At 42.3% G+C, this 13,907-nt stretch overlaps 1 protein-coding gene across 3 annotated transcripts in view; it reads right to left on the bottom strand.

Annotated features, from left to right (window-relative positions):
• The window catches only part of amn (amnion associated transmembrane protein), a 63,467-nt gene that overhangs the window by 7,623 nt on the left and 41,937 nt on the right, over nt 1-13,907 (bottom strand). For all 3 annotated transcript variants that reach the window (XM_063047625.1, XM_063047637.1, XM_063047630.1), the window contains 5 exons: nt 13,416-13,524; nt 10,569-10,651; nt 8,955-9,135; nt 6,689-6,854; nt 3,855-3,957 (listed from right to left, as the gene is read on the bottom strand). In XM_063047625.1, coding sequence (XP_062903695.1) covers nt 3,855-3,957; nt 6,689-6,854; nt 8,955-9,135; nt 10,569-10,651; nt 13,416-13,524 — 642 coding nt within the window. The remainder of the gene's footprint in view (nt 1-3,854; nt 3,958-6,688; nt 6,855-8,954; nt 9,136-10,568; nt 10,652-13,415; nt 13,525-13,907) is intronic.

The raw sequence follows: 13,907 nt of genomic DNA, 5'->3' as shown, positions 1-13,907 counted from the left end.
ACCTGACTTTAGCTTCTCCCTCTCAAATTGCAATGTGTTGTCTATCATATTATGATCACAGTCTCCTAAGGGCTCCTTTACCTTAAGCTCCCTAATCAAATCTGGTTTTTTTACACAATGCCCAATCCAAAATATCCTTTCGCTTTGTGGGTTTAACCACAAACTGCTCTAAAAAGATGTCTTGTAGGCATTCTACCAAGTTCTCTCTCTCGGAATCCAGCCCCAACTTGATTTTTCCAATCTACTTGCATATTGAAATCCTCCACGACCATCATAACATTGCCCATTTGACATGTGCTTTCTATCTCCCATTGTAATTTGTATCCCACATCCCCGCTACTGTTTGAAGCCCTGTATATAATTCCCATCAGGGTCCTTTTACCTTTTTGCAGTTTCTTAACTCTACCCACAAGGATTCTACATCTTTCAATCCTATGTCACCTCTTTCTAAGGATTTGATTTCATTTTTACCAACAGTGGAACTCTACCACCTCAGCATACCTGCCTGTCATTTTGATACAATGTGTATTTTTTGATGTTATGTTCCCAACTATGATCTTCTTTCAGCCATGACCCAGTGATTCCCACAACACCATAATCCTTATTCCATATACTGTGTGCATTCAAATATAACAACTTTAGTCCTGTGCTCATCACCCTTTTAGATTTTGTCCTTATATTACATTGTAGCTCATCCCACTGACTGCAATTCTCCCCTATCATCTGCCCGCCCTTCCTAACACTCTCACTGCACACTGCATCTACTTGTATACCAACTGCCCCATCCTCAGCCCTATCACTCTGATTCCCATCCTCCTGCCAATTTAGTTTCAACCTTCCCCAACAGTTCTAGCAAACCTGCCCAAAAGGATATTGGCTCCCCTTGGGTTCAGGTGTAACCCGTCCCAATGAGACCAGTGTCTGGTATCAACCTGGCAAGGGAATGCACTCATTGAGTAGGAGCAGCCTGAGGTGGAAGGTAACACACATCAAAGTTGCTGGTGAACGCAGCAGGCCAGGCAGCATCTCTAGAAAGAGGTACAGTCGACATTTTGGGCCGAGACCCTTCGTCGGGACTAACTGAAGGAAGAGTGAGTAAGGGATTTGAAAGTTGGAGGGGGAGGGGGAGGGGGAGATCCAAAATGATAGGAGAAGACAGGAGGGGGAGGGATGGAGCCAAGAGCTGGACAGTTGATTGGCAAAAGGGATATGAGAGGATCATGGGACAGGAGGCCCAGGGAGAAAGAAAAGGAGGGGGGAAAACCCAGAGGATGGGCAAGGGGACAAAACGGAGGGACAAAAAGGAGAAAGAGAGAAAAAGAATGTGTGTATATAAATAAATAACGGATGGGGTACGAGGGAGAGGTGGGGCATTAGTGGAAGTTTGAGAAGTCAATGTCCATGCCATCAGGTTGGAGGCTACTCAGATGGGATATAAGGTGTGGTTCCTCCAACCTGAGTGTGGCTTCACTTTTACAGTAGAGGAGGCTGTGGATAGACATATCAGAATGGGAATGGGATGTGGAATTAAAATGTGTGGCCACTGGGAGATCCCGCTTTTTCTGGTGGACAGAGCGTAGGTGTTCAGCAAAACGATCTCCCAGTCTGCATCGGGTCTCGCCAATATATAGAAGGTCACATGGGGAATACCGGACGCAGTATGTCACCCCAGCCGACTCACAGGTGAAGTGTCGCCTCACCTGGAAGGACTGTCTGGAGCCCTGAATGGTGGTGAGGGAGGAAGTGTAAGTGCATGTGTAGCACTTGTTCCACTTACAAGGATAAGTGCCAGGAGGGAGATCAGTGGGGAGGGATGGGGGGGGGACGAATGGACAAGGGAGTCGCGTAGGGAGCGATCCTTGCGGAAAGCAGGAGGGGGAGGGAAAGATGTGCTTAGTGGTGGGATCCCGTTGGAGGTGGCGGAAGTTATGGTGTGTTGCTTGAATTTCCAGCATCTGCAGAATACATCGTGTTTGAGGTGGAAGGTATGAGGCTTTAGAAAACTATTTCCCTGGGAAAGGGAGAGGTGGGTAGGTGAGAAGAACAACAGGATGGCTCACTATCTCCACAAAGAAACCTAGGCCTTTTCCAACCCCTTCCCCAAACTACATTCACTTTCTGGATATCCCACCCTGATGCAGTAACCTGCCAACCATGGACAATATTGTCCTCTGCTCCTGTCTGGTAGGCCACCAGCCCTGGCATCAGACTAGGCCTAGCACGTTAAAATGCCTAGAGGGAAAGTGCTCCAATCTCATCGATGGATGTCGGAATTAGAGAACAGTAACTAAAAAGCATCTTGGAAGAAATAAAGCAACACACATCAAAGTTACTGGTGAACGCAGCAGGCCAAGCAGCATCTGTAGGAAGAGGTGCAGTCGACGTTTCAGGCCGAGACCCTTCGTCAGGACTAACTGAAGGAAGAGTGAGTAAGGGATTTGAAAGTTGGAGGGGGAGGGGGAGATCCAAAATGATAGGAGAAGACAGGAGGGGGAGGGATAGAGCCAAGAGCTGGACAGGTGATAGGCAAAAGGGGATACGAGAGGATCATGGGACAGGAGGTCCAGGAAGAAAGACAAGGGGGGGGGACCCAGAGGATGGGCAAGAGGTATATTCAGAGGGACAGAGGGAGAAAAAGGAGAGTGAGAGAAAGAATGTGTGCATAAAAATAAGTAACAGATGGGGTACGAGGGGGAGGTGGGGCCTTAGCGGAAGTTAGAGAAGTCGATGTTCATGCCATCAGGTTGGAGGCTACCCATACGGAATATAAGGTGTTGTTCCTCCAACCTGAGTGTGGCTTCATCTTTACAGTAGAGGAGGCCGTGGATAGACATGTCAGAATGGGAATGGGATGTGGAATTAAAATGTGTGGCCACTGGGAGATCCTGCTTTCTCTGGCGGACAGAGCGTAGATGTTCAGTAAAGCGGTCTCCCAGTCTGCGTCGGGTTTCGCCAATATATAAAAGGCCACATCGGGAGCACCGGACACAGTATATCACCCCAGTCGACTCACAGGTGAAGTGTTGCCTCACCTGGAAGGACTGTTTGGGGCCCTGAATGGTGGTAAGGGAGGAAGTGTAAGGGCATGTGTAGCACTTGTTGAGAAAGCAGGATCTCCCAGTGGCCACACATTTTAATTCCACATCCCATTCCCATTCTGACATGTCTATCCACGGCCTCCTCTACTGTAAAGATGAAGCCACACTCAGGTTGGAGGAACAACACCTTATATTCCGTCTGGGTAGCATCCAACCTGATGGCATGAACATCGACTTCTCTAACTTCCGCTAAGGCCCCACCTCCCCCTCGTACCCCATCTGTTACATATTTTTATGCACACATTCTTTCTCTCACTCTCCTTTTTCTCCCTCTGTCCCTCTGAATATACCTCTTTCCCATCCTCTGGCCCCCCCCCTTGTCTTTCTTCCCGGACCTCCTGTCCCATGATCCTCTCGTACCCCCTTTTGCCTATCACCTGTCCAGCTCTTGGCTCCATTCCTCCCCCTCCTGTCTTCTCCTATCATTTTGGATCTCCCCCTCCCCCTCCCACTTTCAAATCCCTTACTCACTCTTCCTTCAGTTAGTCCTGACGAAGGGTCTCGGCCTGAAACGTCGACTGCACCTCTTCCTACAGATGCTGCTTGGCCTGCTGCATTCACCAGCAACTTTGATGTGTGTTGCTTGAATTTCCAGCATCTGCAGAATTCCTGTTGTTTGGAAGAAATAAAGACTGACCATAAATAAACTGGCACCTACTCATATAGATTCATGTTTTTAATGTGTGGGACATGATTAAAGAAAAGCCCTTCATTATTTCCTGATCTGTAAAGGGAAGGAGTAGGTTTAGCACTTACTTGTGGATCATACACTGGATTGCTGAATCCCTTATCAACAGTTTCTGCAGCAGCACACCTAAAACTATTCTTGAAATTGATGAGAGCCGATGGACTTTTGACTCTGTAAAATCATTTGCAAAAAGAAATTATTACTCATTTCTTACAGGTATCACATGCCATAAACTCTGTTTTTTGTACTACTAGTTTCCAGTCAATGCGATTGACATGACTCCTAGCAACTACTAGGAAATTTTGATTTTTAATGTTCTTTTTCAAATACACCAGACATTTCTGAGGCCGGAAAGAGTCATACTCTGGAGGTCATGCAATCCCTCCAGTGGTGAAATCACAGGGATATTCTGTGGCTAGAATGGCTGCTTTGCACTTTGTGCCTGCTCATTGCAGACGGAAACCGATTGCTATATTTGGATCCAATAAGGATCGGCTGCTGAGAAATGACTGCAATACAGAAGAACTATCAGTGTCCAAGTGGAAAGCAAAACTCTTCAAAGGAGATGATTAAGAGCTACAGTCTACCATATATGCAATAATAACAAAAGAAGAATTTTCCCTCTGCTTCTCAGCTTTGCAATTCAAAGATTGTGGTTTAGTATTAAACAAATCACTAAAAAGGGACATGAATGACCTTTGTGGGAGGAGTGACTGACTGTCACCAGATTAAAATTTTACCAAATACTGATTTGGTTTCTAAGTATCTATCCTGGACTTGTGGAAATCCTTGTGGAAATTCCCCAGCTTTTGTCTAAAACATCGCATTTCCTTACTGATTAGCAGCTTTCAAAACATTTTAATGTAAAACTGGTATCTTTTAAAGAAGATATAAAATGACATTATAAACAGCAAACAGGATTTATACTGTAAACCACAAAAAACTGCACATTTAATAACAGAGAAAGGTACACTTACATGCAAGCCCCAAGTGTTTCTATTTCCTCTTCTGATTGAAATACGTTCTGTTTTGATTTTGTACAGTTTCTAAATAAAACCACTTCACAAAAAGGCAGAAACACTAAGAATCCTAGTGATTGTTCCTAAAACAAATCATTATCAAAACACACAGTCGAACAATGTTGGAATTATTCCATACTTTACTGTCCTTGGTGTTAAGTTTGGTAACAGCGACAGTCTGGGCTGAATTGCTAATCTAGCTCAAAAGATCAGGGAATTGAACCCACATTTTTGGGCAAGCCAACAAAACAGAATGATAGAATTAAGAAGGAAGAAGGGAGCTATTACATAGCTTGAAGCTTTCTTTGGAGAGGGAGGGACGGGAGGAAATCTGGAGGGAAATTACAGAGATGTGAGGCAACTGTAGAACTTCATTCCCCTGGGTGTTCATTGGAATAGTAATGCAAAAGGCAACAAGCAAGATAAATTTCTGAAATGTGATCAGAATATCCTCCTTGACCGGTTTATTCTTAACCCAACAAAGGAGGCGACATTGTGGGAATCTGGTGCTGGGGAATGAGTTGTGCCAACTGGACCCAAGACCAGTGATGAGTGCATCACAAGATTTGGATTGGTATTATGGTGGGGCAAAGAGGAGTAAAGTAGACCTTGTTAGTTGGAGGAGGCCTGACTTCAAAGGAATGAGATGGGATCCACCCAAGTAAAGATGAAACCAAAAAATGACAGATAAAACAGTAACAGGGGATGGAAATGCGATATTTTAGGTAAAAGATGGGGCATTTCCACAAGGGTGAAAAGATGGTGACTGAAGTCCCTGAGTCACATGGACATGGGAAAAAGCAAATAGCTGTGTAACAATCGAGAGAAGAATTGAGATGAGAAGGACAGTTTTAAAAAAAGAGAGGAGGGCTTATCATAACTTTTTCATTTCTCCTTGATACTGGGAAGTACATAAAGACTAGGGAATGGCAAAGATCTTGAAGTACAGTCTGTTTACCAAGATTGTCAAAAACATTTAACAATAATCAGCGGAAAATGTAAAAGGCATACAGGCTGGTAAATGTTAAAAAAAAGGAAAGCCAGCACAGATTTGTCAAAGCCACATGTTTGGCTAACCTAATTGTTTTCTCCCCATCTGATACCAGACAATGACGGTGAAGAAAATGTCACCTGGATGGAACTGGAGTCCTGTGGAATAGCAATGGCAGCATGGAGGAAATATCAGGACAGTAGAAAGCGTGGTGAGAGGCTGCTGTTCAGACTTCAAGGTAGATTGCATGATAGACTGTTCAGGTTTGGGCCTTTCCTGGTGTTCATTCATGACTTGCATACGGATATGTAGATTAATGTTCAAAATGTGCAGATGGAACCAGCACGGCGGCAAGCCAACATGGAGAGGCTAGCCGCAAGGGTAGGGAGGCAGAGAATGGAATTTTCCTATAGGAAGTGATACACTGCTAATGGCGGTGCAGAAACCTGGGCACATTCATAAAAAGATAGGTTTGGCCTCAAGTGGACCATTGTACCCATTTCTGGTCAGCACTCATCAGGAGAAATGTGAAGTTTCTACAGTGGCTCCGAGAGTAAGGTTTTACATCTGCACGGTTAGACTGGAGAAGCTGAGTCATTCTCTTTGGATCTAGGATACCAAAAGGAAATGTGACTAAAGACTCTCTGGACCGTATAAGTAGCACAGGTTAGAGATAAACTGTTATCATCAGTGGATGGTTCAAAGACTGGGGTGGGGGGAGGGGTGTGCACAGAGAACCAAAGCAGTGGGGAGAAGATACAAGGAGAGAATCAAGTTTTTAAAATATGCAGTCTGGTTATGACCGCAAGGACAAGACTAGACAATTGTCCTGGTTTCAAGTTGAGCTGCAAAATAAAGCGCATCCATTTTGTAAGTGTGTATGTACATTTACCTGATTCTTCCTGAAATGATGAAGAACGTCAGGCTTCCAGCTAACGAGGCAGCAACAAGAACACCAACCACAATGCCTGTGATTTTTCTAGCGCTGTTTCTTCCGTCTTGTTCTTCAATGTTGGTGTTTATTTTGAGCTCAGCGCTCACAATCCCAAATGCATTACCTGCAGTAAAACAGAACAGGCCCAGGCTGTCAGGTCATTGGTGCAGCTCACACTAAATACTGGAGGAACTCAGCAAGTCGGCCCGTTTCAATAGAGGGAAACAAACAGTCAATGTATTGGGCCAGGGGGTCTGGGCCTGAAACGCTGACTGTTTATTCCCCTCCACAGATGCTGCCGGACTTACTGAGTTTGTCAAGAATTTTGAATGTGTTGTTCAAGATTTCCGGCATCTGCAGAATCTCTTGTGTTTACATTAGTCAGGTCACTATTTTAAATAGAAGTCTGTATTAATTTCTTTTAAAATGGTTGATAATTTAACCAAAGAAAAATTGAACAACTGTGAATTGTAAATTCGCTTAAAGATAAAACACTGGAATGGTTCAGTTCAAGAGTTTTATAGTCCTTCCACATGTTACAGCTTTACAATATGTTGGTTGAGATTGCAATTGGAGTTCTGATCAGCAAAGGTGGAAATGATGTAAAAAGACTCACAGGGATGTTACTGAACCAGGAGGGCTTGAGTTTTAATGAGAGACCAGATAGGTTAGGGCTGTTTTCCTGGAGCCAAGGAAGATGAGGGTGACCTAAAGTCATGAGAGGTATAGACAAGGTAGTCTTTTTCCAAAGTAGGGGAATGTAAAACTAGAGGGTACAGATCTAACATGAGAGAGGAAGGATTTAAATTGAACTGATAGACAATTCTTTTCCCCACACAAAGGGTGAAGGCGATATGGAATGTCTGCCAGAGGAAGAGGTAGAGGCAGGTACAATTAAAATTTTTTAAGGACAGTTAGTAAGTCCATGGAATGGAAGGATTTGGAGCCTGGGTTCCCAGACCAGTTAACGTAAGGGTTCCATGGCAAAAAAAAAAGGTTGGGAGCCCCTGATTTACAGTGATATGGGCCGAATTCAGCCAAACAGGCCCAGCTCAGGTCCACACCTTGGTCATCATGGTCAAGTTGGGCTGAAGGGTCTGTTTTGTGCTGTACCACTCTATGATTCTAAATTTTTTATATGATAAACACCATGTTGAATACTGAAAGTCATAAGTTATTAATAATGTAACAAAGCCGCAAGTGAATAAACAGCAGATTGTAGGACTGGCTTAGCCTCATTGAATTGGAAGCTCCTGGATCTCTTTCGTGGCTATGAACAGTTGGAGATATGCCAGAGACCTAGTCACAGGATGGCTGAAAGATTTTAGTGAAGCCATGAAACTGTGAAGATAGCCAGGCTTGGATAAAAGGAGATCAGGGGTATCTTTGAAAGAAATACAGTAAGATATTTACAAGTCAACATAGGAAAACTTTGTGGCTACTTGCTCAAAGAGAAATATAGGCATTGTCCCAAATATTTTAGGAAGAAATTCCTGTCCTTTTCCTAGTGATTTTATTGCTTTTCCTTTTTTGACAGTCATCAATATGACTCTCTTCCTCCATTCAATGAGATGCAGCACATCTAAACTTCAACTTTATCCAGCCAGAAGAACAAACCTGTGCACTGGAACCTTAGCGGTCAAAATTAATTAGTAGCCTAAAGCTAGATTTCTGGGTAATTTCATAGTGCTGGTATTATCAACAGTACTGCTCCAGGTACCACAGAAATTATCCAGATTACCTCTGCATTGCTTTCTGTGATCGATCTCCATCTACCACCTTCCAGGTCACTGCCACAGTGTAGGTGCATTGTCTCAGTGTTTTTGAGGCCAGAGAAAAACAATCTTTTTCCACCCACGTTCCACTTAGGTTAATGAGACTACCTTCAAACTAGACTATACCTCTTCCTCGTCATCTTTAAACTAGGTGACACAATCCATTCATGCGTGGTGCATTCCAGTTCTTATTGTTGCACATTTTCAGGGAAGCTAACTGAAGTAAGACTATCGTTCTATATGTATTACTGTGAAATACAGATATGATTCACATTGAGCCTTTACTTTGAATTGCAGTCTTCAGAGAAAGAAAGAAATTATACAACCGTCCAGTTCGTATCATAGACAGCCAATCATAACTTTCACTTCCTTAGAATATAGCAATGAAACATGCAATGCATTGCCAAGATGCACAATATTTTAGCATGTATCAGCATAATGATAAGTACCTTGAGAAGTGATGTCTGTCATGATCTCCTGTGCCAATCGAATGGCAAGTGTTCCTGTATTGGTCGCATTGTCAATTAAAACGATCTGGATATGGGGAATTGCATCACTGGGGATAGTTTGCTTGGAAAAATGTTCTTTGTAAACTTTTGTCATGGACATCTGCACACCTTTGTTGTCACCCTAAGAAAACGAAAAGCAACACATTTGTTTTGTATTACTGTCTTTGATCTGCCAAGTCTTTCACACTGCTTTGCAGGAAGGTTATTAAATTAAATACAGAGTAAAAGATTAGCAAAGATAATATTTTGGGAGGATTGATAAGGTTGGGATATACAAACACAAGAAAATCTGCAGATGTTGGAAATCCAAGCAACACACACAAAATGCTGGAGGAAATCAGCAGGCCAGGCAGCATCTATGGAAAAGAGTAAACAGTTGAAGTTTCGGGCCGAGACCCTTCATCAGGATCTGAGGAAGGGTCTCGGGCCAAAACATCAACTGTTTACTTTTTCCCATAAATGCTGACTGGCCTGCTGAGTTCCTGCATCATTTTGTGTGTGTTGTTAGGATATACAAAATGATTAGTAATAACTTAGAAAGTGCCGAGGAAAGGAGGGATATTCATGTAGATGCCCAAGGATCACTGTAGCCAATAGCACTGGTAAATAAGGCGATTAAGTATGTCACAGCTAATGAAAGCAAGAGTAGATAAATTATAAAACTTTTGTTATGCCTCAATTGGAGTATTATATGCAGTTTTGGTTGTCACACAATTTGAATGATATGATTGCGCTGGTGAGAATGCAGAAGAGATTCACCAGGATGTTGCCTTGATTGGAGTGTTTCATTTATGAGGACTGGGGAGGCTGCATTTGTTTTTTCTTGGAGCAGAGGCTGAGCCCAGGGAAGTGCAGGGGTGGAATGGGACCTGACCGAGCTATATGAATTCTGAGGGACATGGACAGGAAACATTTCCTCCTTAACTCTGGTGACTATGACCAGATGAAGTCTTTAAAGTAAAGAGGATGAGAATTAGAGGATATTAGAGGAAAAAATTTGAATAAACATCATATTCCATTGGGCAGATTCCATTGCCTGACATGGTATTGAACGGCAATGAAAAGAATATCAGATCTGATGGTTTGCATTGCATTAGAATCTTTTCAGATTAGCTCAGTTAAGAGCATTACTGGAAAAGCTAAGAGTAAACTATGAAGGAGAAATCTGTTGCAATTTCCGTTTCTGCTAGTTATACTGTTTCACGTTGTACAATGAGTGAGGACAGAATCACACTATACTCTCACATGGTTAATGAAAAGACCCAGCAAATGTTACCATTATGTCCAGGGAATCCTGCCTCAGGAGATGCAGCGCGAAAGCGTTAAGTGTAAGCAAGGAGGAGTCGGGATTCACTAACTGCCTGATGGAAAATTGCCTTTTTAAAATATTAAAGCAAACTGAATGAAGATTATACAACAAAATAGTAATTAATATACAAGTCACTATATGAAGTCAAACACAGAAGGACAAAAGAGCTGAACATTGCATATAATATTTGGTTGGTAATAATTTTGTTAAAGACAGGAACACACTGAGTTTTGGAGACAACATACCAAGCCAAGGAACGAATTGATGAGTTGTGTTCTGTATAATTCCAGATCAAACCGATCATCATATTGTAAGTAAATAATGGCACCTACATTCAATGCAACAGCATTATTTTTCATTCTTCCATTAAAAAAAAGCCACAGCTATAATGTAATAATATTATTTTATAGTAATACATTTTAGTCATTTACAAGGCATTTTGCATGGATGATATAGAATGTCTTGGGTTCTTGTGATTACCTGTCAGCTTCTCCACTAGTTTATAGGTATACGTCACAGTGTTTGATTAGTTCCTCAACAGCTCCTTATGAGACTGGCTACATTGAACTTTTATCAAATATTGGCTCCCATACTGAATTTCTATCAAATATTGGCTCTCTTACTGCTTCAAAGTAAATGAGCAAATGAGAGTCTTTGGGGGAAAGAACCACGGTTTGGTTCCTGTGTAATAGCCTCTCAAACACTAAATGAGTGCACTGTTCATGGAGAAAACATGAGCTGCGTTAATGTATTGTAATTTTGTTCATTATATATGTAAAATGTAATTAGTGCCAGGTATATATTATGAAATTTATAGTTTTGATATTTAAAAAGACTGCTTCCATTTAGGGAATTTGAAAGCGGGTGTTACGTGCCCACATACTCACAGTCCAGAAACTCCTGCACACCTGATTGCTGAGGCAACTACCTAATCAGCTGAGCACCTCATTGCATAGAAGGATGTAAACATGCTCAAGTAGCTCAGCTGTTGTTTGAACCAAACATCAGAATGGGGAAGAAATATGATCCAAGTGATTTTGACCATGGAATGATTGTTGGTGCAAGAAGGGATGGTTTTGAGTATCTCAGAAACTGCTGGTCTCCTGGGATTTCCACACACAACAGTCCCTAGAGCTGGACTAGAATTTTTAGAGAATGGTGGAAAAACAAAGAGCATCCAGTGAGTAGCAGTTCTACGGGCAAAAATGTCTTGTTAATGAGAGAGGTCAGAGGAGAATGGCCAGGCTAGTCAAGCTGACAGGAAGATGGCAATAACTCAGATGACCCTGTGTTACAAACAGAGAGCCACTCTGAATGCACAACACATCAAACCTTGAAGTGGATGGCCTACAGCAGCAGAAGCCCATTGAACATGCATTCAGCGGCCTCCTTATCAGGTCCAGCAGGTGGCAGAGTGTATGTGTTTGCCATTGTTTGGAATCCAGCTGCCTTGGATCTTCTTGCCAATAGATGAAGACCTTATTCTGTCAACGTAACGTGCAACCTACCAATCTCTGAATGCAGAGGCATTCTAATGTATTTGGCAACACTTATCCCTCAGTCAATGTAAATAAAGTAAGTGGTCTGGTCACTTGTCTCCTTTTCTCTTTCTAGCCTTGCTACATGGAATGAGTGCTGTCCCCAATGTTTCAATTTCAGAAGTACTCAACTAGCTGTGAAGTACCTTGAGACATCTTGTAGCCTTGAAAGACCCAGGAAAAATATTTTATTTTGCTTGCTTTGCCATGATCATCATCCGTGCTTGATTCATGCATAACTCAGGTGTCTAGTGATGCATTTACTAAGTGCACGAGTAGACATGCATTTCTTTAGGCTAACAGGAGAACACGTTTTAAATGTATATGGAAGACAATAGAACTAGTTATGGTCATCCACAAAGCAACAAGTCAGATGAGAGAGTAGGTTAATTTTAATCTTCTGGTTGGTTGAAGAAGAATCCATTAATTTCCATTCCTCCACAACACACACTTAATCCTTTAAATTTGACTTGGATTTGTTTTCTTTCCTTTTCGTTTCCCCCTCCCCTGCAGACCATATAATTTTGGAAGAGTGGTGAATCCGCAAGTTGTGATACTCATGCTATCACGAGCAAGAGACAGGAGAGCACCTTTCCTCTATCTGCAGCAAAAAGCAGGAAGTCCCAGTGGCTAACCATTTCAATTCAATTTCTCATTCCCAATCTGACATGCATTTCCATGTGCTCCTCTAGTGCTATGATGAGGCCAAACTCAGACTGGAGGAGGAACATCTTATATTCCGGCTGAGTAGACTCCAACCTGATGGCATAAATATTAATTTATATAACTTCTGGTAATTCCATAACCCTCCCTGCCTTTTTCCATTATCTATTATCATTACTCTCACACCTCTTTGCTTCTCTTCAGCTGCCCTTCATCTTTCTCTGGTGCCCCTCCTCCTTGCCTTTCTTCCGTGGTCCGATGCCCTCTCCTCTCCTTCTCTTCCACCTATCATGTGCCAGTTGGTACTCCTTCCCCTCCCCTCCTCCATCTTCTAGCTCTGTCTTCTTCCTCCTTCCTTTTCATTCTGATGAAGGTTTTCTGTCCAAAATATCAACTGTTTATTCCCATCTGTGGATACTGCCTGATTTGCCGAATTCCTTCAGTATTTTATGTGTGTTTCCAGCATCTGCAGAATCGTTTGAGTTTATGAGAGACAGGATGTTTGGATAGGCCGTTATCTATCCTTGTGGTTACCATTAGTACATAAGCTATACAAATATGATTCATATTTATTTGGGTGTTCTAGGTTATATTGCTGGAAAGACAAATGATAAATATATTTGCATTAAAGTTCTAATCCAATTAAATTTCTTATTACTTTGTACATTATTCCCAGTTATGCTCAGATCGATGGTCCCTCTCTGCAAAACCCTGTACGTAGTCAGAGAGAAGGAACTTTACTCTGCAATGGATTACCACTATTCTAATTGAGGAAAACAGGAGACCAGGAATCAAAGTGTTCCATTTTCATGATATTGATACACTATATGAGTAAAATTGTTTTCTAAAATCTATAAAATAGACATGGATATAAATTGAACCTAAACTTACCACAAATCTCACAGCAGTGTCCTTGAGGCTTTAAGGGGTTTGTACAATCAAGATCTGCACAATAGCTTCTGAAATCTTGTTGCAAATTAGAACAAATCCTCCTTTGGTTCTGCAGATAAAAATAAGAGTTCCAGAGTCAGCAGTAGGCCAGATGCCTCTGTATCAGAGGGTTGTGGGATCAGACTCCAGCTGCTGAAATACTCAGGCTAACAGAAGAGGCTACCACACTCCTCCGTGCCCTACCACTCACCAGATAAGACCTACCCTGGTTGGACCTCCCAAATTGCAACACCTCACACTTCTCTGCATTAAATTCAATCTGCCATTTTTTCAGCTGGTCCAGATCCCACGGCAAGCTTTGATAGTCTTCCTCGCTGTCCACTACATTCCCAATCTTGATGTCATCCACAAATTTGCTGATCCATTTAACCACATTGTCATCCTGATCATTGATATAGATGACAACAGCAATAGATCCAGCACCGATTTCTA

The sequence above is a fragment of the Mobula hypostoma genome, chromosome 1 (assembly GCF_963921235.1).
Source record: "Mobula hypostoma chromosome 1, sMobHyp1.1, whole genome shotgun sequence".
Taxonomy (NCBI): Eukaryota; Metazoa; Chordata; class Chondrichthyes; order Myliobatiformes; family Myliobatidae; genus Mobula; species Mobula hypostoma.
This window is presented reverse-complemented; position numbering and strand designations above follow the sequence as displayed.